The sequence below is a fragment of the Amblyomma maculatum genome, chromosome 5 (genome assembly GCF_055883805.1).
Source record: "Amblyomma maculatum isolate TAMU_Amacu chromosome 5, ASM5588380v1, whole genome shotgun sequence".
Taxonomy (NCBI): Eukaryota; Metazoa; Arthropoda; class Arachnida; order Ixodida; family Ixodidae; genus Amblyomma; species Amblyomma maculatum.
Window position 1 is genome coordinate 161,024,728 of NC_139348.1, and position 19,859 is coordinate 161,044,586.

Below are 19,859 nucleotides of genomic sequence, written 5' to 3' on the forward strand. Positions count from 1 at the left end.
CACCGCTTTGGAGCTGATGCGACTGCCACCGCTTTGGAGCTGATGCGACTGCCACCGCTTTGGAGCTGATGCGACTGCCCCCACTTTGGAGCTGATGCGACTGCCCCCACTTTGGAGCTGATGCGACTGCCCCCACTTTGGAGCTGATGCGACTGCCCCCACTTTGGAGCTGATGCGACTGCCCCCACTTTGGAGCTGATGCGACTGCCCCCACTTTGGAGTTGATGCGACTGCCCCCACTTTGGAGTTGATGCGACTGCCCCCACTTTGGAGTTGATGCGACTGCCCCCACTTTGGAGTTGATGCGACTGCCCCCACTTTGGAGTTGATGCGACTGCCCCCACTTTGGAGTTGATGCGACTGCCCCCACTTTGGAGTTGATGCGACTGCCCCCACTTTGGAGTTGATGCGACTGCCCCCACTTTGGAGTTGATGGTGATGTAGTGCTGCTCCAGGATTGGAGCAAAAGTTGGAACTTGAAGCGTGCAATGTAATGGTAAAATGTGCTGGTGATGGCCTCATATGAATGCAATTTTTTTCAGTCTTTTCTAGCTCCTAAGGCAACTATTTTCGAAGAGAGTGGTACCTTCACCGTCAGGATGACAGTCTAACACAGCTCACCTCTGATTTGTGCCCGAAATCCCTTTTGAATGTTTCCAATCCAGGCCACCACACTGAATAGGCAGGTTGGAGCCGGACTGCAAGGTGGTAAAATGTGATACGGGCCACCAAGAAATGCCAATAGATCTTGGTAGCGTGAAAAAGGCGTAACGGCTTCAGCTCGACGAAAGGTGCCAGTGTGCCCTTACTCACCTTCTCCATCTTTTCTACTATTGTACACACCCAAAAGCATCAACCATATGGTTTCACATGGCCCTTATGACACTAGACCCTGCGGACTGCATTCACATGGGCCAGCATGAAAGCCAAATTCCTTTAATTAGAAAGCAGTGTGTCAGTACTCTTTTTCCCATATTTGTGGATACATCTGTGAATGCATCATCCAATTCCTTGCATGCAAGGCAATATGGCTTTTAATGAAGATGTAAAATGTGCTGAGGCCTGGAAAATCAGGTTAAGAAACTCATCAAGCCTGGCATGCAAACTGATAGAAACCTGTTTTCAAAACTAAAACCATGCATTACAAGAACTTCGATATTGTTATTGTCAGCGTGCATCTTGAATTCCCGTTTTTGAAAGCATAAATGCTTTGAAATGCAGGTTCTTTAACTGCTAAGTTTCTGAGAAAGCTGCATAGCTTTCCTTTGTAGCCTTATGGCTATGCTTGGGTGGATGTCAATAAGTAATTGTTACAGATCTACTCCACCTTAAGGGTTTCCTTTAAATATTTGATCAATTGCTGTAGTATTTTGCCAGACAACCCACAGTGCCAACAAACAAGCACCCACCTGGCCACTGGTGGCTGCTGCTGCTGTGTGCCACCGTCGTCCTTGGGGTCTACGACGGGCTGCAGCTCCTGGATGTCCTCATCGCAGGGGTTGTAGCGGAAGGACATGACTGGCATGGCTGGGGAGGGCGCCTGCTTGCCCGTCAGCTTGGACAGGCTCAGGCGGTGGGCCATGGTGGTTGCGCTCCCCACACTACATCCAACACAGCAGAGCATTCATTTCTTCATTCCTGGATGCCCAAGGAGACTAGTGTTCACCTGCTCCTTCATTTAAATGGACCCAGCTGTGGGAGAAGTAGTTGATGGGGCATTCGGTGCATTCGTCTGCATACGCTTAAACTCATTACCTAAGCGTTTCAAAAAGAGAGTTTAAGACTATAAGGCACAACAAGCTTTTTAACCATTAGGTGCTGTCTCATTCCTAATACACTGCATTCATATAGCAGTTATGGTAGACTCATTAACCTAAAACTTCCAAGGGACCAGAGATTTTTGTTCGAATTATCAGAAGCAGGCCAGGAACCTTAATGCAATCCGTGACTAAATATGATTTGGTTTACGGATACGCATACAAGTCATCTATGCAACCAGTAAGGCTCAAATGGTTATGTGATTGAAAAAAGTTGAATAATGCACTTGTTTTCAATACAGTACAAAGAAGTTAATTGGAACCTGTAGGAACGGTAAACACAAAGGTCACATTATTCCATGTCTTAAAGAATGAAAACAGTTTCACCCCACGGCAAAACTGAACTGATGGAAAATAAAGGCAACAGTTCTATCACACTCTACAATTGGCGGGAGCGCTACCACTGGAGCGAACGGCGCTAGCGTTGACCTAGGGGAGCAAGTGGGGTCACACGATTCATCTTACTGCTGTTGCTGAGGCAGACGTTCGATTGAATTTCTGCATTTTAAAAGCTAATAGTCTAGTTTATTTCTGTAGTTTGGTTCATAACGAGTGGCAGCATTGCATTTTTTGTTTTGCATTGTTGCTGAGGTTGCTGAAGTTTATTTAAGCTGTTGCCATGCTACGTTATTGCTCTGTACTCGGACGTACACGACGAAACTCGATCCCATTACTACCCAAAAATTAGGCTCATATGGAATCTTCTTTATGCAACATTTGAACGGGCGAAGAGAAGCGAGCAGACATTTCAGTGAGCAAGATTTTTTGTCCATGCATGAGTTGGCGCTGAACAGTTTGGCGAGTAGCAGAATTGGAACAACGCATGCATTTTAATTTGTGCGTATTACTTGAGTAGCTAATGACCTATTGCTGGCAGGATGAAAAAGATGCTGGCTTCTTTGTGGAGCACTAAGCTCCCAGAGCAAGGAAGGATAGCTCAAAAGCCAGATGGTCTCAATCTTATGAATAAAGGCACTGACACAGAAGTTTAACTGGAGTGAACTAGAAAATTTTCCCGCCATGGGCAGCAGTATGCATGATGAGTTATCTCAGGCAGCGTCTGCAGTGCTGTAGTAATTTCAAATGACAGGGTACATAAATAAATGAGAGATACAGTGCATTACATGCAGGGATGTGCTGAGGTATGTGTCGAAAAAGCTACTTTGCATGGGGAAAACAAATATCCGCCCAACCAAGGGCGCCAATGACGGTAGTCAGAGCACAAGAATTTGCTGCGTGAAACGCATTTCTTCACACTTGCTATAAAAATTAATCCACATCTTCCCCACTGTTCAACTTGTCTGCTCTACTACGTTCAAAGGAGAAGGTGCAAGGAGCCACTTCCGTTACTTGAAGGCACTCAGCATCTGTCAGGCACCTGACAGCTCCGCTGCTCTAGCAGAGGATTCTTGTTACCTGGATTCTATGACCGCTTATCTCTAACGTTGTGGGGCAGCTTTAGCTTTTTCCATAACAGCAACAGCAATGGTGCAGCCGGTGTGCATCGTCGTCGCAGTAGTTGATACTCGCCAACTTCAAAGACCTGCTGATTCGGTGCTTTCTTGCCAAATGAGCGGGTCTAATACCTCCAGTTATTGAATTGAATTGACATTATTTTCATAAACATACAATTTATGGGGGACTTAAGGTATGTATGTTTAATAACTCCAACCTCCAGTTAAGCTCATCAGACCCAGACTGAGGTGTATAATAAATAAATAAATGAACGCAATACTAACGTGCAACGAAACTGCCTAGGAAAGAATCTTACAACTGCAGTTCAACGCGGGTTATCCCACTTACTGCGTCACTCGGCACTGCCAAGAGGTGGCACCACGGTATGTCCTCCCGCCCATACTGCATGCCAAGCGTGCTGAATATCAAAGAAATGCTCTAAAACAAGACAGCCTTCTGCGGCCTCCATCCACGATTCGATGTGAAAGTAGCAGAGACTAGTCACAAACGAAAAGCATCTTGTGATGAATGCGCATATCTTCGGTGCACAAGACCGACCATGCAGACGGAACCCGCACGCCAGAGACTAATAAAAAAAAAAGCCAAATAGCGACGCACCAACCACACAGCATTTGAAACGGCACAAATAAGAGCCTAGCAGTTCTGACGGCTGCTATCGAAGTGGGGGAGGTGTGTGTGTGTGTGGGGGGGGGGGGGGGGGCAAATTTTCAGCTCGCACATCGCAGCTTAGTACATTCTAGCGCAGCTAACCTGCTGCATCAGACTTTGGCCGGCAATCTTTTGCACACTGTGAGAGTTGAAGCAGGACAAAAAAGCATGAATAAAGTGGCTTAATGCACTGCAAATATATCAGGAAACCCCCAAAGCTTGGAATTTGTGTTTTACCAAATGAGAAAATTACCTAAGACTGAATTATCGTGAGCCTACTGTATATGCACACACACAAAATTTGTCACTAGAAATAACTGAGAACACAAATACTATTGCGTGTCGTAGAATAAATTATGCCACGTCCTGTGCTTCCTCAGGATTTCTAGCTCGATACCCAGCATGGCCAATATGGCTAACACGACATAAAAATGGGGGCTTTTGTCAACCACGTCAGCATTCGGTCAAGAATTCGATTGTAAGAATTCCAACAACACTGCTTATCTTTTGCTTTGCTTTTGCACTGATCGCTGGTGGAGACCCAAAACAACGAGACATGGACAGAGCACTTGTTACAGAGAGCCATTCCCAAGAAAAAAAAGAACACTCGATATACAACAAGCTCTGGTTGCTCTGTAGCCACATATGTGGGGAGTGGCTGGGTGGATTTGATTAAGAAGTGCTTGAGATTGAGCTAGTTGGAAATCTTCTCACAAATGCTGCGTTGCTTAGTTTTACACGGACAAAGGAACTGGACAAACGCTGAGGTTAAGCGCAATCTACCAACTGAAGTTTTATTTCTTAGAAAAAGAAAAAGGAAACACAAGCACGCGACATAATCTGAGGATCGTGAATACACATAAATCATAACAGTGCACTGCAACAGCAAGAAAAACTAAGGAATGAAACCATGAAAATGTGAAGCCCGGGATGAAATCGTACTCACCCCCCCCCCCCCCCCCGCGCATCTAACAGACACGCGCGGGTGACCTCATGCAAGTCTTTTGTCTCTTGCTGTTGCAATGCACTGTTATGATTTATGTGTATTCACGATTCTCAGATTACGTCGCGTGCTTGTGTTTCCTTTTTCCTTTTCTAAGAAATAAAACTTCAGTTGGTAGATTGCGTTTAACCTCAGCGTTTGTCCAGTTCCTTTGTCCGTGTAAAACTAAGCAGCGCAGCATTTGCGAGAGGATTTGATTAATACAGTTTCCTTCTCCATGAGCGAAAGTAATGTATTAATGCATTGCAAGATGAATTTCATCACTTACATTAAGGCGGCCGAAACTGACTGTCAACCACATTCAAGAGCTACTCATTTCCGATATACAGATTGAAAAAAATTAAAACTCAAAGAGGATCAAATTTTCAAAATTATGAGCAGCTGAAATGAATGGGCACCTTTCTAATGTTGACAGGACAAACTATCAGTCTGAATTAATGCAGGTCCACTACGTCATTAACAGTTTGCACCACATCAGAACACCATCTCTTCACATCCTCGTGTGGACATATAGAGCGCAGGGGTGGAACGAGGATCAAAAATGAGGTCGGCTAATTTGTTGCCTCACTAGCTGCATATCCATTTATGATGCACCGGGAGGACATCTCGGCAACCACTGCCAAAAGTATGGTACTCAACCAATCATCAAACAAGGTGAAAAGTTAACTAGAAACAATTACAAAGACGTACCATACCAGAACAAAATGGGAAAAAAAAAAGGCGAGTAAGTGTGCCATCCGTGTCTTTTCTATTTTCCTGGTTGGACACGTATGGCTGAAAAATGCTTTCACTCATTCCATAAATCCTCGGCGGCTACGTTTCGATGGAGGCGAAACAAAGAGGCGTCCGTGTGCTGTGCGTTGTCAGCACACGTTAAAGATCCCCGGGTGGTCGAAATTATTCTGAAGCCCTCCACTACAGCTCCTCTTTCTCTTTATCCACTTTCACTCCCACCTTCCTCCCTTCCCTTATAGCGCGGTTCAGGTGTCCACAGAAACAAGTGCGACAGATACTGCGCCTTTCCCTCCCTGTGAACCAACCAACCAACTCATTCCATAACGAGCCATCCTTTTACTGTCTAAGCAGATGGCGATGTACTTAGGCCACGCGAACCCAAAATAAAATTCAGTTTACTGTCTAAGCAGATGGCGATCTATTTAGGCCCCGCGAACCCAAAATAAAATTCAGTTAGTATAGCAATGCCTGTCCTGCTCCATTTCACGGTTAAGCTTATTTTGGAAATTAACCAGCAACACTTCCCATTTCACAAATGCCACTTCCCTCGGAAACAAAGCAAGATGCAAAAGTTCAGAGTGAAGTGGATCAGGAATTTCCAATTCAATTACAATAAAAAGCAAGCTATAAGCAGTTCAAAGGAAATACAAGAAATATCTAGCCCCCAAGAAGTAGCAAGCACGTGAAGCTACTGCTCCTAGCGCCTAGCTCAACGACCTTGGCTTTTCAAATGCAATGCCACAGACTAACTGCAGTTGCATTGCCTGCCTTCATATGCAACTGTGTAAATTGACGCGACACCATGTTGTACATGGGTTTAACGAAGTGAGAATGACTATGAGAGAGACTGCAGTGGAGGGCTTTGATTTTTTGACGAGCCGGGGTTCTGTGATATGCACTGACATCGCCCAGCATATGGCTGCTGTGGCCAGGATCAAGCACGTGCACTTGGGCTCAGCAGTCAAGTGCCTGACCATGCAGCCACTCAGGCGAGCCATGCAACTAGAATGTCAAACCAAAATTGTTTCTGGTTTGGTTTAGGCTCTGGAGACACATTCCATTGAGGTTCGAACCGGTTCAACCCTGCCCGAACCAGTTTAAATGAGTTCAGAAAAAACGGAAAAAGAAAAAAAAATCTTCTGGCGCATTTTTTATTTCATTTTTTAATACTGAGTTTTCTTTCCTGTTACAGTATGTAATAAAAGCTGAAAATTCATATGCCGGAGGACTGAACTGTCTCGCTCCTGTGGTAGCGACACAATGCGAGCACCATCTATTGCGCGTCATGGATGCCTGCATACGGCGCACTATATACCTTCTTCTAGAACTACTTTGAGGCTAGATTGGTAAAAAAGATGCATCTAATACAATACAATACATATACAATAATACAAAAACAAAGTAACATCGCTACTGCAAAAGCCAATACTGAATTTAAAGTGCAAACTCTGACATTGGGTATCCAGACACACAGCTTTTGAGCATACTGTGCATCAGAGACAGAAAGCACATCCATGCATGAATGAAGCAATACAAGCGCACCTGACTAAGCAAGGGAAAAAAGAAACCCCCATCACGGTGGCACCCAGCATCTCTCATATTCTGTGTCCCTTTGGGACACAAAACCCTAAAACCAAATCATTCAAGCAGATAAATTTTAGAGAGGACCGAAGGTTTGTCCCGCTTGTGAGAATTTCCAACTAATGGGTGCTTTCTTTTATACAGCTGATGTCAAGACCGACCACAGCAACAGTTCGAATTAACTGGCAGAGTTAACTGAGCAAGACCAAATTAACAAATGAACTGCGTAATGACGCATTGTTTCCACTGCACAGAACAGCAAAAATAACAACCACTTTTTTTTTGTGCGAACTGCGAACAGGCCTCGAAGCAAAACTCCACACATGCCCCACAAAGGCTGCCACCAATGACGACAGGCCAGGTATCTCCCGAGCAAAGTTCAGCTAAACACTGCTGCCAATCGACGCTTCCTTCATCTCTCCACTTTGTGGGAAACATTTCCGAGAGGAGGTCCTGCTGTCACCAATGGCCGAGAGTTTGTTTTTCCAGTGCTGCTGACAGATTGATTTGATTTGGTTTGTGGGGTTTAACGCCCCCAAAGCGACTAAGGCTATGAGAGACGCCGTAGTAGAGGACTCCGGAAATTTCGACCACCTGGGGTTCTTTAACGTGCACTGACATCGCACAGCACACGGACGCCACTCTGTTTTGCCTCCATCGAAACGCAGCCGCCGAGACTGACAGATTGAGACCAGCAGTAAATGATAAGATATTTTTTTTGCTTTAGCCAGCTTGCTGCTACATGGAGCCCAACAAATCAGGAGGGCTGTGTCAATCTAACCCATTATGTATCACTATGAAATTCACAATAAATTTATAGTTGCTTTTATTTGTGTACTGATCCCCAGCCAGCTTACCACTTTAGACAGCCTCCTTTTACTTTGTTCGTGATGTGAGAGCTCAAGCAAAAAATACCTGAAAAAAGGAGTAAGCATTTTAGACCATTTGCAGTTCAAGATAATTCAACGCTTAACATGACATCAATCATCAATAGGTACTCTAATCTGTTTTCAGTTCAAGACAAGATGCTTCTTTGTTAGAATATTGTAGCATGTTTAGGAGTGTTGCTTCGTATAAGAAAACACAGGCCATAACAGCAAGTGTTTCCTCTCCTAGGAGCAATATGGAATGGTATGTGTTCAATTCAAAATTAAAATATATTAGGAATATATTTCTGCTTTGAAGTTATACCTACAAAAGTTACAAAAGTTTTTGCATCTCAAGAATAGCTTGACTGATGAGCATATATCTTGGTAGTCTACAAGTATTGTTCCGAGGGGAAAGGAAAACATTTTATCACCGCCCGGGGTAGAACTTGACACATAACGTGAAAACTGTCTATTCTGGTCTCTCAACTAGAACCACATCATGAAACATATGACTATTCAGAATCTTTTCAGCATATAGGTACTGTCTCCCACTTTGCGTATGCTGATAATCAGACTGCACGGCCTATCGGCATATAGGAAGCAATCACGCTCTCTGGACCAAGACAAAGTGTATATCATGGTAGCTTGTGAACTGTTTTCGTTCAGCTTTGACTTCTGTACCCATTAAACACACCTGAAAATACCTAAAAAAATTTGTCCTTTCTCCTGCTCCCCCCCCCCCCCCCTCCTTTTCCCTTTCCAAAATAAGAAGAATACATGAAACTCTGAAGAATTTACAACCACAAGAAAGATATTCTTACTAATACATGACTGCAATTAATGGCTGCTGATTGAGAAGTTTTCTTTTGTGAGCCCATAAAACTGCATAAAATTTGCACTAAGTTGTTGCCATGCATAAAATGAAGCCAGTGCTCACTAAGCATACTGGCTACATTTGATTCATGACTTCAGCAGAATGTTTTTTCATCATGTACAAACTGGCTTCATCTGATTTTTCTGGTGAGGCTATTGTAAGTTGTTAAGAAAAAAAAGCCTCTGGCCAATTCCTGTCTTGAGCATGAATGCCGTCATATAAATTAGTTCAATTCGTGGAAGAATAATCCTGCACTATCAGGTAAAGCCAGTCAATCAGTGAAAAGCTTTGAAGAATAACAGGACAGGTGTTCTTCACCTACTCGAATGAATATAAGGTGACTGAGTAGCCAATGCAACACTGAGGATTAGGAAGACGAAGAAATTTGTCTTAAAAAAATAGCTAGTTTACTGCTGAAGGGAGGGGCCCTTCGTCAAGGGCTCGTAGTCTGTGCCGCCACCACCATTTTCAGTCCACCAGCTGAAGCTGGTCATCTGCGTCCGAGCTGAACATGGTCCGAGCGGTGGGGATAGAATGCCATGCAGGAATTTTTTTTCCCCCACATAACTGTAGTCCAAGAAGTTGTGACCACTGCTATACTGGTGTAACTACTTGCACCTAGAATGAATAAAACCATCGGCAGCCGTGAAATGTGCAAATGTCCCGCTTTTTAGTCAATGGAATCATACAGGGGATGTCCAAAACGTAATGTCCCTCATTTTTTTTTTCTGAACACTGCTTATTCCAAATTTATGAAATGTACATAAAAAAAAACGTATCTGCCATACCTTCATTAATTTTTATCCATCAATTTGCATGGCTTTGCACCACTTATGAACAAAATAGTATGCATGCCTTCTTAGCAACAGCTTTCTTCCCAAGACTGATGTGACCGCAGGCATTGTTGTCAGCCCTAACACTTGCCTAAAAGCAAAAGCGATTGACAAATTTGCCTGGATTGTATTTTCCTACCCTCCTTACAGTCCAGATCTGTCACTGCCTGATCTCCAACCCTGCACTTTGCGGATCCAGATTTAAATATGACGAGAGCATCATTCGTATCAACAAGACATCATTGCACCAGAAGGATAAATGCTGGTACGCAGAAAGTATGCATACTTTTGTTCATCAGAGGTATGAAGCCACACAAGTGGGCATAGGTTACACTGCCGGGTATGCAGCTATGTTCATTTTGCATTTCATGAAAAGGCATTGCCTGTGGGACATTTCTCGTATTTAACATTGATAATAAGCCCTACTTGTCATTCACTCGACCCATGTTGATCCAGTCTATCTATACACACTATTCATTCCTTGCCTGGCAATGAGAATTTTGGCGATGTGCGATTCTCCACCTTCTAGCACAACTGCACATATTTTTTTTAACATCTGAAAATACAAGCTGGTGCCTGGTATCAGGCTAAACTAGGCTGGCTGCTGGTTATCTTCAATAGTATGCATCAGCTGAAAATTACTTTTTGCTAGTTCTGTGGTACAAGTGATCTTAGCCATTAATTTGCAAGAACAAATCCATGGCCAATGGTTAAAAGTGCTTATAAGAAAACAAAGTGGTTACAACTGGTAAATTCACTAAGTATTCATATAGAATGGTGTGTTTTGGCCTTGCCCTCTGCATTGTGCTACAAGCCACAGACAGCAGAAAGGTAACGCAAACATACACCTTGCACAATTTCACAACATACTGGTGCTTACTGCCAAATGGCCCAATGACATCTTAATTCTTACAGCTAGGCAAAAAAAACTATTACGGACATTCGGCACAGATAAGAAGGTCTGGTTGATAGATGACAGTGAGAAAAACAAACTTGCGCCATGGACTGCAAGCAAAACTGTTCGTATGATGCCAAAGTGAAAGCCCAAGGACCATGCTATGAAACTACGCAAGAGCCCAGGCCATTTGTTAGGACCAAGTCTTGGACCAGTAAATATGAAATTAAAAAAATATGCAGTACTGGCTGAAAGACTAAAGGACCACTACTAATGGCTGTATGGTACCCTGTCATAAGGGGGCTTTTGAATGGCTAGCTAGCTACTGTGTTGAGGGCCAACCTTCGAAATCCTCAACAAGGTTCCTTGACAAGACTCCGTTATCTCATACCAAGCTGGCTAACAAGCTTGCCTTATAATATTCCATCACCTCAAGCCCTCCATGAACTTCATTTCTAGTCCAGTCACATACTTTTTGATTTCTGCAGCTTGTTCACAGTGGGTGATATATGTGGCCGGTCACAAACATTTACTTGAATACTGCAAGCATCAAACTGCTTGCTTGAGAATGCAAAGCCCTGCTCGTTCAGCCGTTTTTCACTCAGCCTACTCTGTACATATACTGCAGGCGCATATGATACGCGCAAAGTCTGCAGCAGACGTCCCATGCATTGTCAGGTTCATATCGTTGTAAGAAACATCTGATGTCAATAGCGCGGGAAAGTAATAAGCAGTGCAGTCTGGTATGCTGCCATTGTTGCCGGGGACAACATCCCGGAAGGTAAAGGCTGGTTTATAAATTACGTCGCGTGCGTGACGCGCGTTACCAAGCATGCTGGCGGTGCGACAAGGTGGTCTCCTCACACTCTGCGCAAAGAAAACCGGCCAGACATGACACAGCTAGAGCGTGCCATAGGTTTTCTCTTTTTTCCATCGTAGTAGCAGCAGAATGCTACGCGCGACTTTCCCTCTGTAGTACAAGTCGCGCTAACGTGATTCATAGGAAATGACCTGCCAATCGTACGCAGTCAGCCAAAAAGCTCGTTCCTCAAAGCGCTCGACCAAGCGCGCAATAATGGCCGAGAACAACGCAAGATCGCGCGATACGGCGGCAACACAGGAGCCATTTCATGAAAGCAAAATCAAATTCGTCTTTCTACTTGCGCATCGACTTCGAGGACAACCGAAGTGACAAATGGATACCCCCCTCTTTTTTTTTTTTTTTTCCAATCAAAACACACATTCCAAAAAACTGTTGCTGCGCAGGTTACGGTCTCCGCATATACGAAATGCTTTAATGCTCACAACTATAAAGACATATATTATGTTGAGGCATGCAGAAGGTAAGAAAAATAAAGAGCCTCTTTAAAGACAGACGAATTAATACCTATAGGGCTGTAAGTAGACAAAACATGCGCCGCTCTCGCGTATGGACCTCGGCTGAAATTTCGCTAGCCGGCCGTAAAAAAAGAAAAAAAAAAAATCGTGTCCTCGGTGGAACAGTAGAAGCTTCAACGCGTCAGCTTACCAGTTTCTCAAAACAGCGGTGTTGTGACAGGCAGCGTCAGCAGGCCGTCATGCCGCTAGCCTCGTCGTAGGCAGCGGTAGCACGATCGGTGCGAACACACACAACGCGGTGGTGTTCAACAGGTGCGACGGCTCGCCAGGCGTCCCTGGCATGTCCTGCTCCGGCGCCGGGCAGTTCGAAGCGACAATACGTTCTCGACGCTACAAATGAGCGAAAGACAGACACAGCACAGTATGCTGACGCCGCTACAACCGGCCAGTCATGTAGAATCCGTAGCGGTGCGACGACGCCTTGCCATGATCATCTCCCAGCTGATGACTGTGTGCTTTCGTCTGAGGTGATTCGAGAGAGCACCGCGGCGACACGATGACGAACGTCACTTTTATCACGCCTCCAGAGATTACCAGTGGCTGTAGTAGTACAATACTAGTGGTGATGAACGCCGAGGGAGCAGCGCCCCTTGCATGTCCGGAAGATAACGCGCAGGCCCCAGCAGCTGCAAGGAGCAAAAGCGCCTTCGTCCCTTCGTCGCGTTTTCTTTCCTCGGCGAAAGCGGAACCAAAAGCATTTATGCTACAGGGACATGATGCGGAATAATCCATTCACCATGGCGCTGACTACCAGACTAACACACTACTACCACATATGCTACTTTTGCACAGAGTGCAAAGTCAATGAAGAGTGATAACTAGTAGGTGGTAAAGTTATTCAGGACACTTATGATAGTTATGTGGATTATGTGCGAATAGAAACAAGTTCTTTCCTTTCTCCGCTTTCTTCAACCTCAATATATCACTTCCGCTACGTCAGACCTATTACACTACACTGGTGTGCTGTTTTGTTTTCTATTAAGAGGATCAAGAGCACGGAGACGATGGAGATCAACTGGCTTCGAGCCCTTTCGAACGCACTCTAGAGTACGCTAATTGTGTTCAAACGGAACGCACCGCTAGTCCACAAGTCAACTTTCGTTGGTGCGTGCTGATTTTGTGTTGTGGTAGTTGTGGTGAACCGAGCCTGTCGCTCGCTTCGCACCGTGATAGAAACCAGAACGGGAAACGAGGCGTAGCAGCGACGCGGAAAAGCACATTTCTGGCTGTCGCTGTCGTTTCGCGCACGGAAGCGGCCTCAACAACGTACTATGGGAGCATGGTCTTGCGCTGCTCGCCGACATCATGCGGCTGCGAATGATGCACTCGCGCACGCTGCAGCTGTTACCGCTGTTGATCGCCGCGTTGCTGCTGCTGTCCCTGGCCCATGCCGACCGCCAGTCGGAAGCATGGTCATCCTCCTCATCAGACAACGGCGCTGAAGGATCGGCAAAGGTAGGAAACACGATCCTGCAATTGCTTTCGGATTGTTGCGCATGTCGAAGTTAGCGGCGCGTGCTGCAGTGATTGTAGGGAACCGGGGTGTATCGATCCTCCAAGTCGCCTTGGAAAGTGCCGACGCGTGTCTGGCTTACGCAATGCCCCGAACGCAATCAAAACAGCTCACTGTAACGCCTGAGTGGCGATAAGCGATTTCGTGACAGCGGTGTTCAATTTCGCATTTTTTTTTTTTTTTTCGGCCCTTGTAGCTGTACAGTGAAAGGAGTCTGAGAATAGTAAGCAGCGCGCGCACTTCTGGCAGAATCGTTGCAAAGCGGCTCTTTTTAGTTGCATTGCGGCATTTGTCCCCGGCATTAAACTGTAACGCGCCCGACGTGCTCGCTGGCCAAGGCGCACTGCGTATGATATATTTGACACACAACTGCGCAGCTTCTTTTAACCGCGCGATGAAAATTATCCTTTTTGCTGCTCATTTTGTGTTTAACAGTTCCTTATGCGCCCTCAAAAGCGCAGCTGTTTCAACTTCGCGTTGAGATCGGAGTGCTGCGTATGCATGGCAAAGCGGTCTGATATGCGATCTCGACTCTGACCGCTGCTGTACGCATCGCGGCGCATTCGATCGTATTCGATTTGGCGCGCCTGGTAGTTGTCGAAAAAGTCGTAGTACAATTATCGATTTCGTACTGTCACATTCGGAACTGTCTGCTCGATGATGTATATATTATGCTAAGGGGATATTCAGATTAGATGTAGCAGGAACTTCGGTGATGCTTTTGCTTCAGACGTTCTTCTGTTTTAAAATGCAGTGTGGATGGTGTGAAAATTGAACACACTTTTGCATCAATATCTGTTTTATGCTTTGCTACTTAATCATGCTTCTGTGACACTCCATAAAAATTTGTAGTATGTATCATTTTGTATCATGGTGTTACCCAGGCGAAGTTATTCTGGAAAATGCCTATACAAATCAAATTGGTTTAAATGACTTTGAAATTTTTTACAACTAAACAAAAAAGGCTAAATATTGCGGTAGTAGAACACACACACCTGCACGTGTGCTTGTGAGTTGAGCGCAAACCATCAAAGCTGTTCTTTACGAGCTCTTAATGCGTGCATTTTGTATGATGTACAGTGTGGCCAATGAAACAGCACCGACACGCAAACGAACTAAGTGACCAAGTGTGTACACGAAAGCTGGTATCAGCGATTACTTAATTTTTTATGGGCTTGGCTTTATGCATTATCTGTTCAGGTTGGAGACTTGCTATCATAATGCTTCTCTTGGTAAGTGAGCAAGATGAACTCTAGGCTAACACATGCACTCTCTTCCTGTGCAAGGAAGGAGCTTCTGCATTTCACAGCTTGTTTTCTGTTGCCAACCTGGCCGAAAGCAGCCTGTTTTATTTCTCGCACTGTTCGCTCAAAGGCCCATTGTTGGGGTATTAGGTGAAATGCTTGAAATAAGAAGTAGGAGTGGCTTGTGGGTTTTAGTTGCATTGAATTGTATTTAAACTTTTGACAAATAGTAACGGGTTGATGATGTCGGGAATGTTCCGGAAAACACTGTTCCTATTTCTAACAGGTGTTCCTTAGTCACTTAAGATTGGATGCCTTCCTGGGGCACTCGATCTGGGCACTCGAAAGTTTAAGGGCAAGAAAAAAGAAAAAGCAAACTTTTCTCGAATGTAAATCAACTGAAAAATGAGGGCGATGAGAATGAAAACAGCTACAAAACGTAAACGACATTTATTTATCAAACGCCTCGCACATGCTCCTCATGGTCTTCCGAGCGGTATTCCTATGCAGTGCGCAGGCCTCCAGGTCATGTGGTAGGACGAAGCTCCACGACCAGTGTAGTTCCTGCTTTGTGAAGTTGTAGCCATCCTCTCAAGTTTAGTCAGCTACAGTGCTGTCTGCTGGTGGAATAATATTGGGGCTGCACTTGCGTGCCATTTTTCCATCTTCAGTGGGCTGTTGTTGTGTGTTATGAACTTTATTTATAAATTCTCTAATGTAAGACAACCTAACAGTTTCTTATCTTGTTCCTAAACCAAAAAAGATAAATCTTTTTATATCCAAATAAATGTCGTATCACTACCGCTAATACTGACTGCATTGCACATTCACTAGGTTGGTTAGCATGGGACAACGAGCCTTCCTGTGTTTTGGGTATAGTGTGCCTGTTTTGCAATCCGAATGTCCTTGGTTCATTTTCTGCCCTGTCCAAATTAACCATTACAGGAGCATCTCTGGAAATTTAACATCAATTCCCATTATTTTTAATTCATTTTTTATTTGTTTCTGATTTTCTGTGAACATTCTAACATATGGCAAAGCAAACTAGGTTTTGTTGCAGATGGGCCATATAATGCTTTCTCTATAAAACATTAAGAAATGTTTACTTTGTCCCTAAGTAACCAATGAACACGCAGGCTTTGAAAGGTTGGTAGCTACTCATTGCATCCATTCCCGGATCAGGACGAATTCTTCTTTAACTACGAAGTTTCTGAGAAAGCTGTATAGCTTTCCTTTGTAGCCGTATGGCTGCGCTTGGGTGGATGCAACGAGTAATTACTCCCTTATTACAAATCTACTCCACCTTGGGGGATTCCCCTAAATATTTGTCCAAAGGTTGGTAGCCTTTCTTTGTGCAGATAGAGTATGTATGAATGCAACGTCCATTTCATAAGTAGAAGTGAGGCATTGACTTTTCACAATTGTGCATGCCCATTGCCAGTTTGTTTACATACTCCCGTCTATGGAGCCATCCTTACTTCTGTGACCTCATCGCAAGTTTATTGCACATAAAAGTATGACCTCACTTGAAAATCACACAGACGAGTGCTAAAGGATGAGACTATCATTTGGGGCATAGTCCATGGCTTCTATTCAGGAAAGCAGTCCACCACCTAGGGAATTGACTGCCCAGCCAAACGTCTTCCACCTGATTTTATTGCCACGATGTGGCTCTAGAAGTTTAGCTTGGTTGACAGGAATGCTTGTCCAAAGTGACTCGAACTGTTTCTTTGATGGGACACTGGGGGGACAAGTTGAAGCTGGCCTGTATCAGTAGGGTACTGTATTCTAATCACAACGGCATTAATTTCTTCACAAAGGCAAACTCTTATTCGCAAGTAAAAGATTGAAAACTGAAATGCAAGTGTCGCTATTGAAAACTGAAATGCAGGTGTCGCTATAGGCAGGTATTTTTGAGACAGCGTAAGAAGATTGGAACCTCTGCGCAGTTGGTTTTACGTATGCATCTGATGTGTGTGTCCTTCGTGTCATTCTGAGGCTTGCGTGTCTATACTCCTTTAAAGCTGACCTGAGACCAGTTTTGAGTCATCACTGTAGTAGTGCTTTCTCACTTGGCAGCATAGCTTATCATCATGCTTTTTCAGTTTATAATTCTGGGCTTTGATTGAGAAAGATAGATGATGTCTTAAGAATAGTTTCGGGACCGCCATAACATAATGCAGCATGGTTATGGTAACTAACTCCTTGCTGGCACATGCTTTTAGGAAGAAAAGCCATTAGACCCGAACGTTGATGTATGTATTGCTAAGTGCACTGAAAGTTTCATAGAATCTTTTTTTGCTGTGACAGTGTTACAGACAAGCTGGTGCAAAACTTGCTCTATAATTGCTAAGACATTTCCAGCAAGTGGTTTGGGTTAAACAATTAATTCAAGTTCCATGTTTACTTTTTCACCAAGAAAGCAGGGAGAAACTGTGCACATACAAATAAATAAAGCAGAACGGGAAAGTGCGCATGTGTCAGTAGCCAATTATCTTTTGTAAAATAATGCACAAGACACGCTCCTTCAAGCTCTTGTGATGGATATTGCGACTGTGGTTGTTGGAACCTCTTCTGAAAACAGCAACACAAATAATTCCAAATTGAACATTTCTGATTCAATGACATAACGTATGTATGAGCCCTGTGTACGTGAGGCCAATGGGATTGGGTCGAGTCAACATTGAGTTAAGCACTGTTTCCCGGCTTACCCTGCTTAGTGTCTGCTCGAACTCATTTGCAGTACGTAAGTACTGTAGCAGCGCCTTGCGTCTAAGTTGGCAATTAGTGTGCGAGCTTTCGATTTGTGCTTCTGACTAAGGCTTTCCGGTACATTTGCAGGGGCTGTGTCGTCTGTTATTTGATCATATTTCTGCTGCTTCGCCTGGTTTTCAACGCATGTCATGTATGTGTCAGTGATGTGGCTTTATTCTGTATAGTTAAGTTACCGGCCAACTTGGCCATGGCTGCATACAACAAGAGCAAGCAAGCAGCCGACAACCGGGCGGCAGTGCCAGATAATGCATCACTTGTGCATACTTGATAATGCGATGGCATTAAAGGCCCCGTTAATAATAATTGGTTCTTAGGAAAGGCGCAGTATTTGTCATACTTGCTTTTGTGGACACCTGAACCGCACTGTAAAGGAAGAAAGGAAGGTGGGAGTGAAAGTGGAAAGAGAGAGGAAGAGGAGTCGTAGTGGAGGGCTACGGAGTAATTTCGACCACCTGGGGGTCTTTAAGGTGCACTGACATCGCACAACACACGGACGTTTCGCCTCTGTCAAAACGCAGCTGGCGGCGGTTGGGATCGAACCCAGGTACTCCGGCACAGTAGTCGGGCGTCCGTCTTAGCACTGCACCACCGCGGCAGGGCATTAAAGACCCCGTTCTGTAGAAAATTTAGTGTTGGTATTGGGAGTGACAGATCGCGGTTATAGCTCTGGCAGCTAGTAGTTGGTAGGTGACATGGCTGCATACTGATTGGCCAGCACAATGTATGACATCACGAGACCTTATCGCAAGGCAGGAGCTGCCAGCTCAGGCTTCTAATTTCAGATGGGTGGGTTAGATCAGAACTGAACTTCTCAGGATCCTGGAGCGGTGAGTAAGGCATCCTACTTTAAGGCCACACAGGCACGTCCGTACAGCTTGGTTAAAGCAAAGTATGTTTGTTGGATGATCTTTCACAAAACTGGCTAGCTTACAACTGTGTGCAAATGAATACGTGCAAGGTAAGGGAGGCACATAATAAGGGATTAGAGATTAAGTGAACAGGAAACTGGATACACTTGAATGAGGGCCTACTAGAGGAGCTGTAGACAGGAGCCGTTGGCAATATCATGTCATACCTTTAAAAGCTTAAAGGAGTATGGACGCATAATATTTTATTCTTTGTACTTGTGCATAAGGTATTGCTGTACACGAATCACCACGAGCTATTTGCCTATGGCTGCTAAATAGTTTATAATCAGATTTCTTCTCTTACCTGTTTTTGTTTCAACAGTTGAGAGAGATGGCCGTGACATCAAAATGGAGAGGGGTGCAAAAAGCGTGAAATAATCTCTTCTTTAATTCACTGCAACGCCAAAGTCAGCCTGCCTCGAGAATGGAAATCACAGCAAGTGACAAAGTAGCGTTTTACTGCAGTTTCTTTATTTCTCACGTGACCTAGGTAACTGACGTCACAGCTATCACTCGGCTGTTGGAACCGAAACTGGAGACAGAATAAATATATTATTTAGTGCTCATAGGTGCAAAGCAAGTGGTTATTCATGTACAGTAATGGCTTACATATTGTTAGCAATAAGAAAAATACAACTAAAATTTGGTGTTTTTCAATCACAGTCCAAGATGCATGAGAACTGATGATGGCTGCCATTTTGGTCTACTGGTCACATGACCAAAAGCTCCCAGAGTTCTAGCTTCCTGACCCAATTGCATTTACATGCTTTTTAGATGAGCTGGTCAAGCGAGTTAACCTGCTCCCAGTAGGCAGGTTAAGTCGACTCACCCCACTGCTTTCTTTACTTAGCCAAACTGCGTGTTCATGAAACCATCGACTGGCTTTTTACCCCACTGGCAATCACGACTTGATTCTATTGAGCCCATGTATACAAGGCTTGCAAATATTGATCAAGCATACTATATTACTCTGTAAAGCTGTATATGCCCAACTAGTAATGATAATCGCATCATAATTATTTCTATTTGCACTTGTAATTACAGCCGACTCGACCATGTGCAAGGCTAGACAAAAAGGTGAGATGCCAGTGCACTTGTTAAGTATAAAGATGGACATGGCAAGCAGATGACTTGAAATTAATCATACGTAAATCTACCTAGACCAAAGAATGGCATTTTGCAGAAATATAAGCATGACAGTATCGCATAAAGAATGTGTCTTGCCTCACTTTCAGAGGCGAATGTATCTGCTTTGGTATTGCCAAGTGTAATGAAAGCGTGAGGAGTTAA

General features: G+C 44.3%; 2 protein-coding genes across 6 annotated transcripts in view; one reads left to right on the top strand and one right to left on the bottom strand.

The window, feature by feature from the left end:
- LOC146190141 (testis-expressed protein 2) overlaps positions 1–12,794 on the bottom strand; it is a 46,244-nt gene extending 33,450 nt beyond the window's left edge. For 2 of the 3 annotated variants that reach the window (XM_084604875.1, XM_084604873.1), the window contains exons 1-3: positions 12,260–12,794; positions 8,118–8,175; positions 1,410–1,601 (exon numbers count right to left, since the gene is read on the bottom strand). In XM_084604875.1, coding sequence (XP_084461001.1) covers positions 1,410–1,582 — 173 coding nt within the window. In that variant the 5' untranslated portion in view covers positions 1,583–1,601; positions 8,118–8,175; positions 12,260–12,794. The remainder of the gene's footprint in view (positions 1–1,409; positions 1,602–8,117; positions 8,176–12,259) is intronic. The other variant, XM_084604874.1, reaches the window with a different exon arrangement.
- A 198-nt stretch (positions 12,795–12,992) lies between these two features.
- Ire1 (serine/threonine-protein kinase/endoribonuclease Ire1) overlaps positions 12,993–19,859 on the top strand; it is a 62,951-nt gene continuing 56,084 nt past the window's right edge. For 2 of the 3 annotated variants that reach the window (XM_084604870.1, XM_084604872.1), the window contains exons 1-2: positions 12,993–13,584; positions 19,614–19,646. In XM_084604870.1, coding sequence (XP_084460996.1) covers positions 13,435–13,584; positions 19,614–19,646 — 183 coding nt within the window. In that variant the 5' untranslated portion in view covers positions 12,993–13,434. The remainder of the gene's footprint in view (positions 13,585–19,613; positions 19,647–19,859) is intronic. The other variant, XM_084604871.1, reaches the window with a different exon arrangement.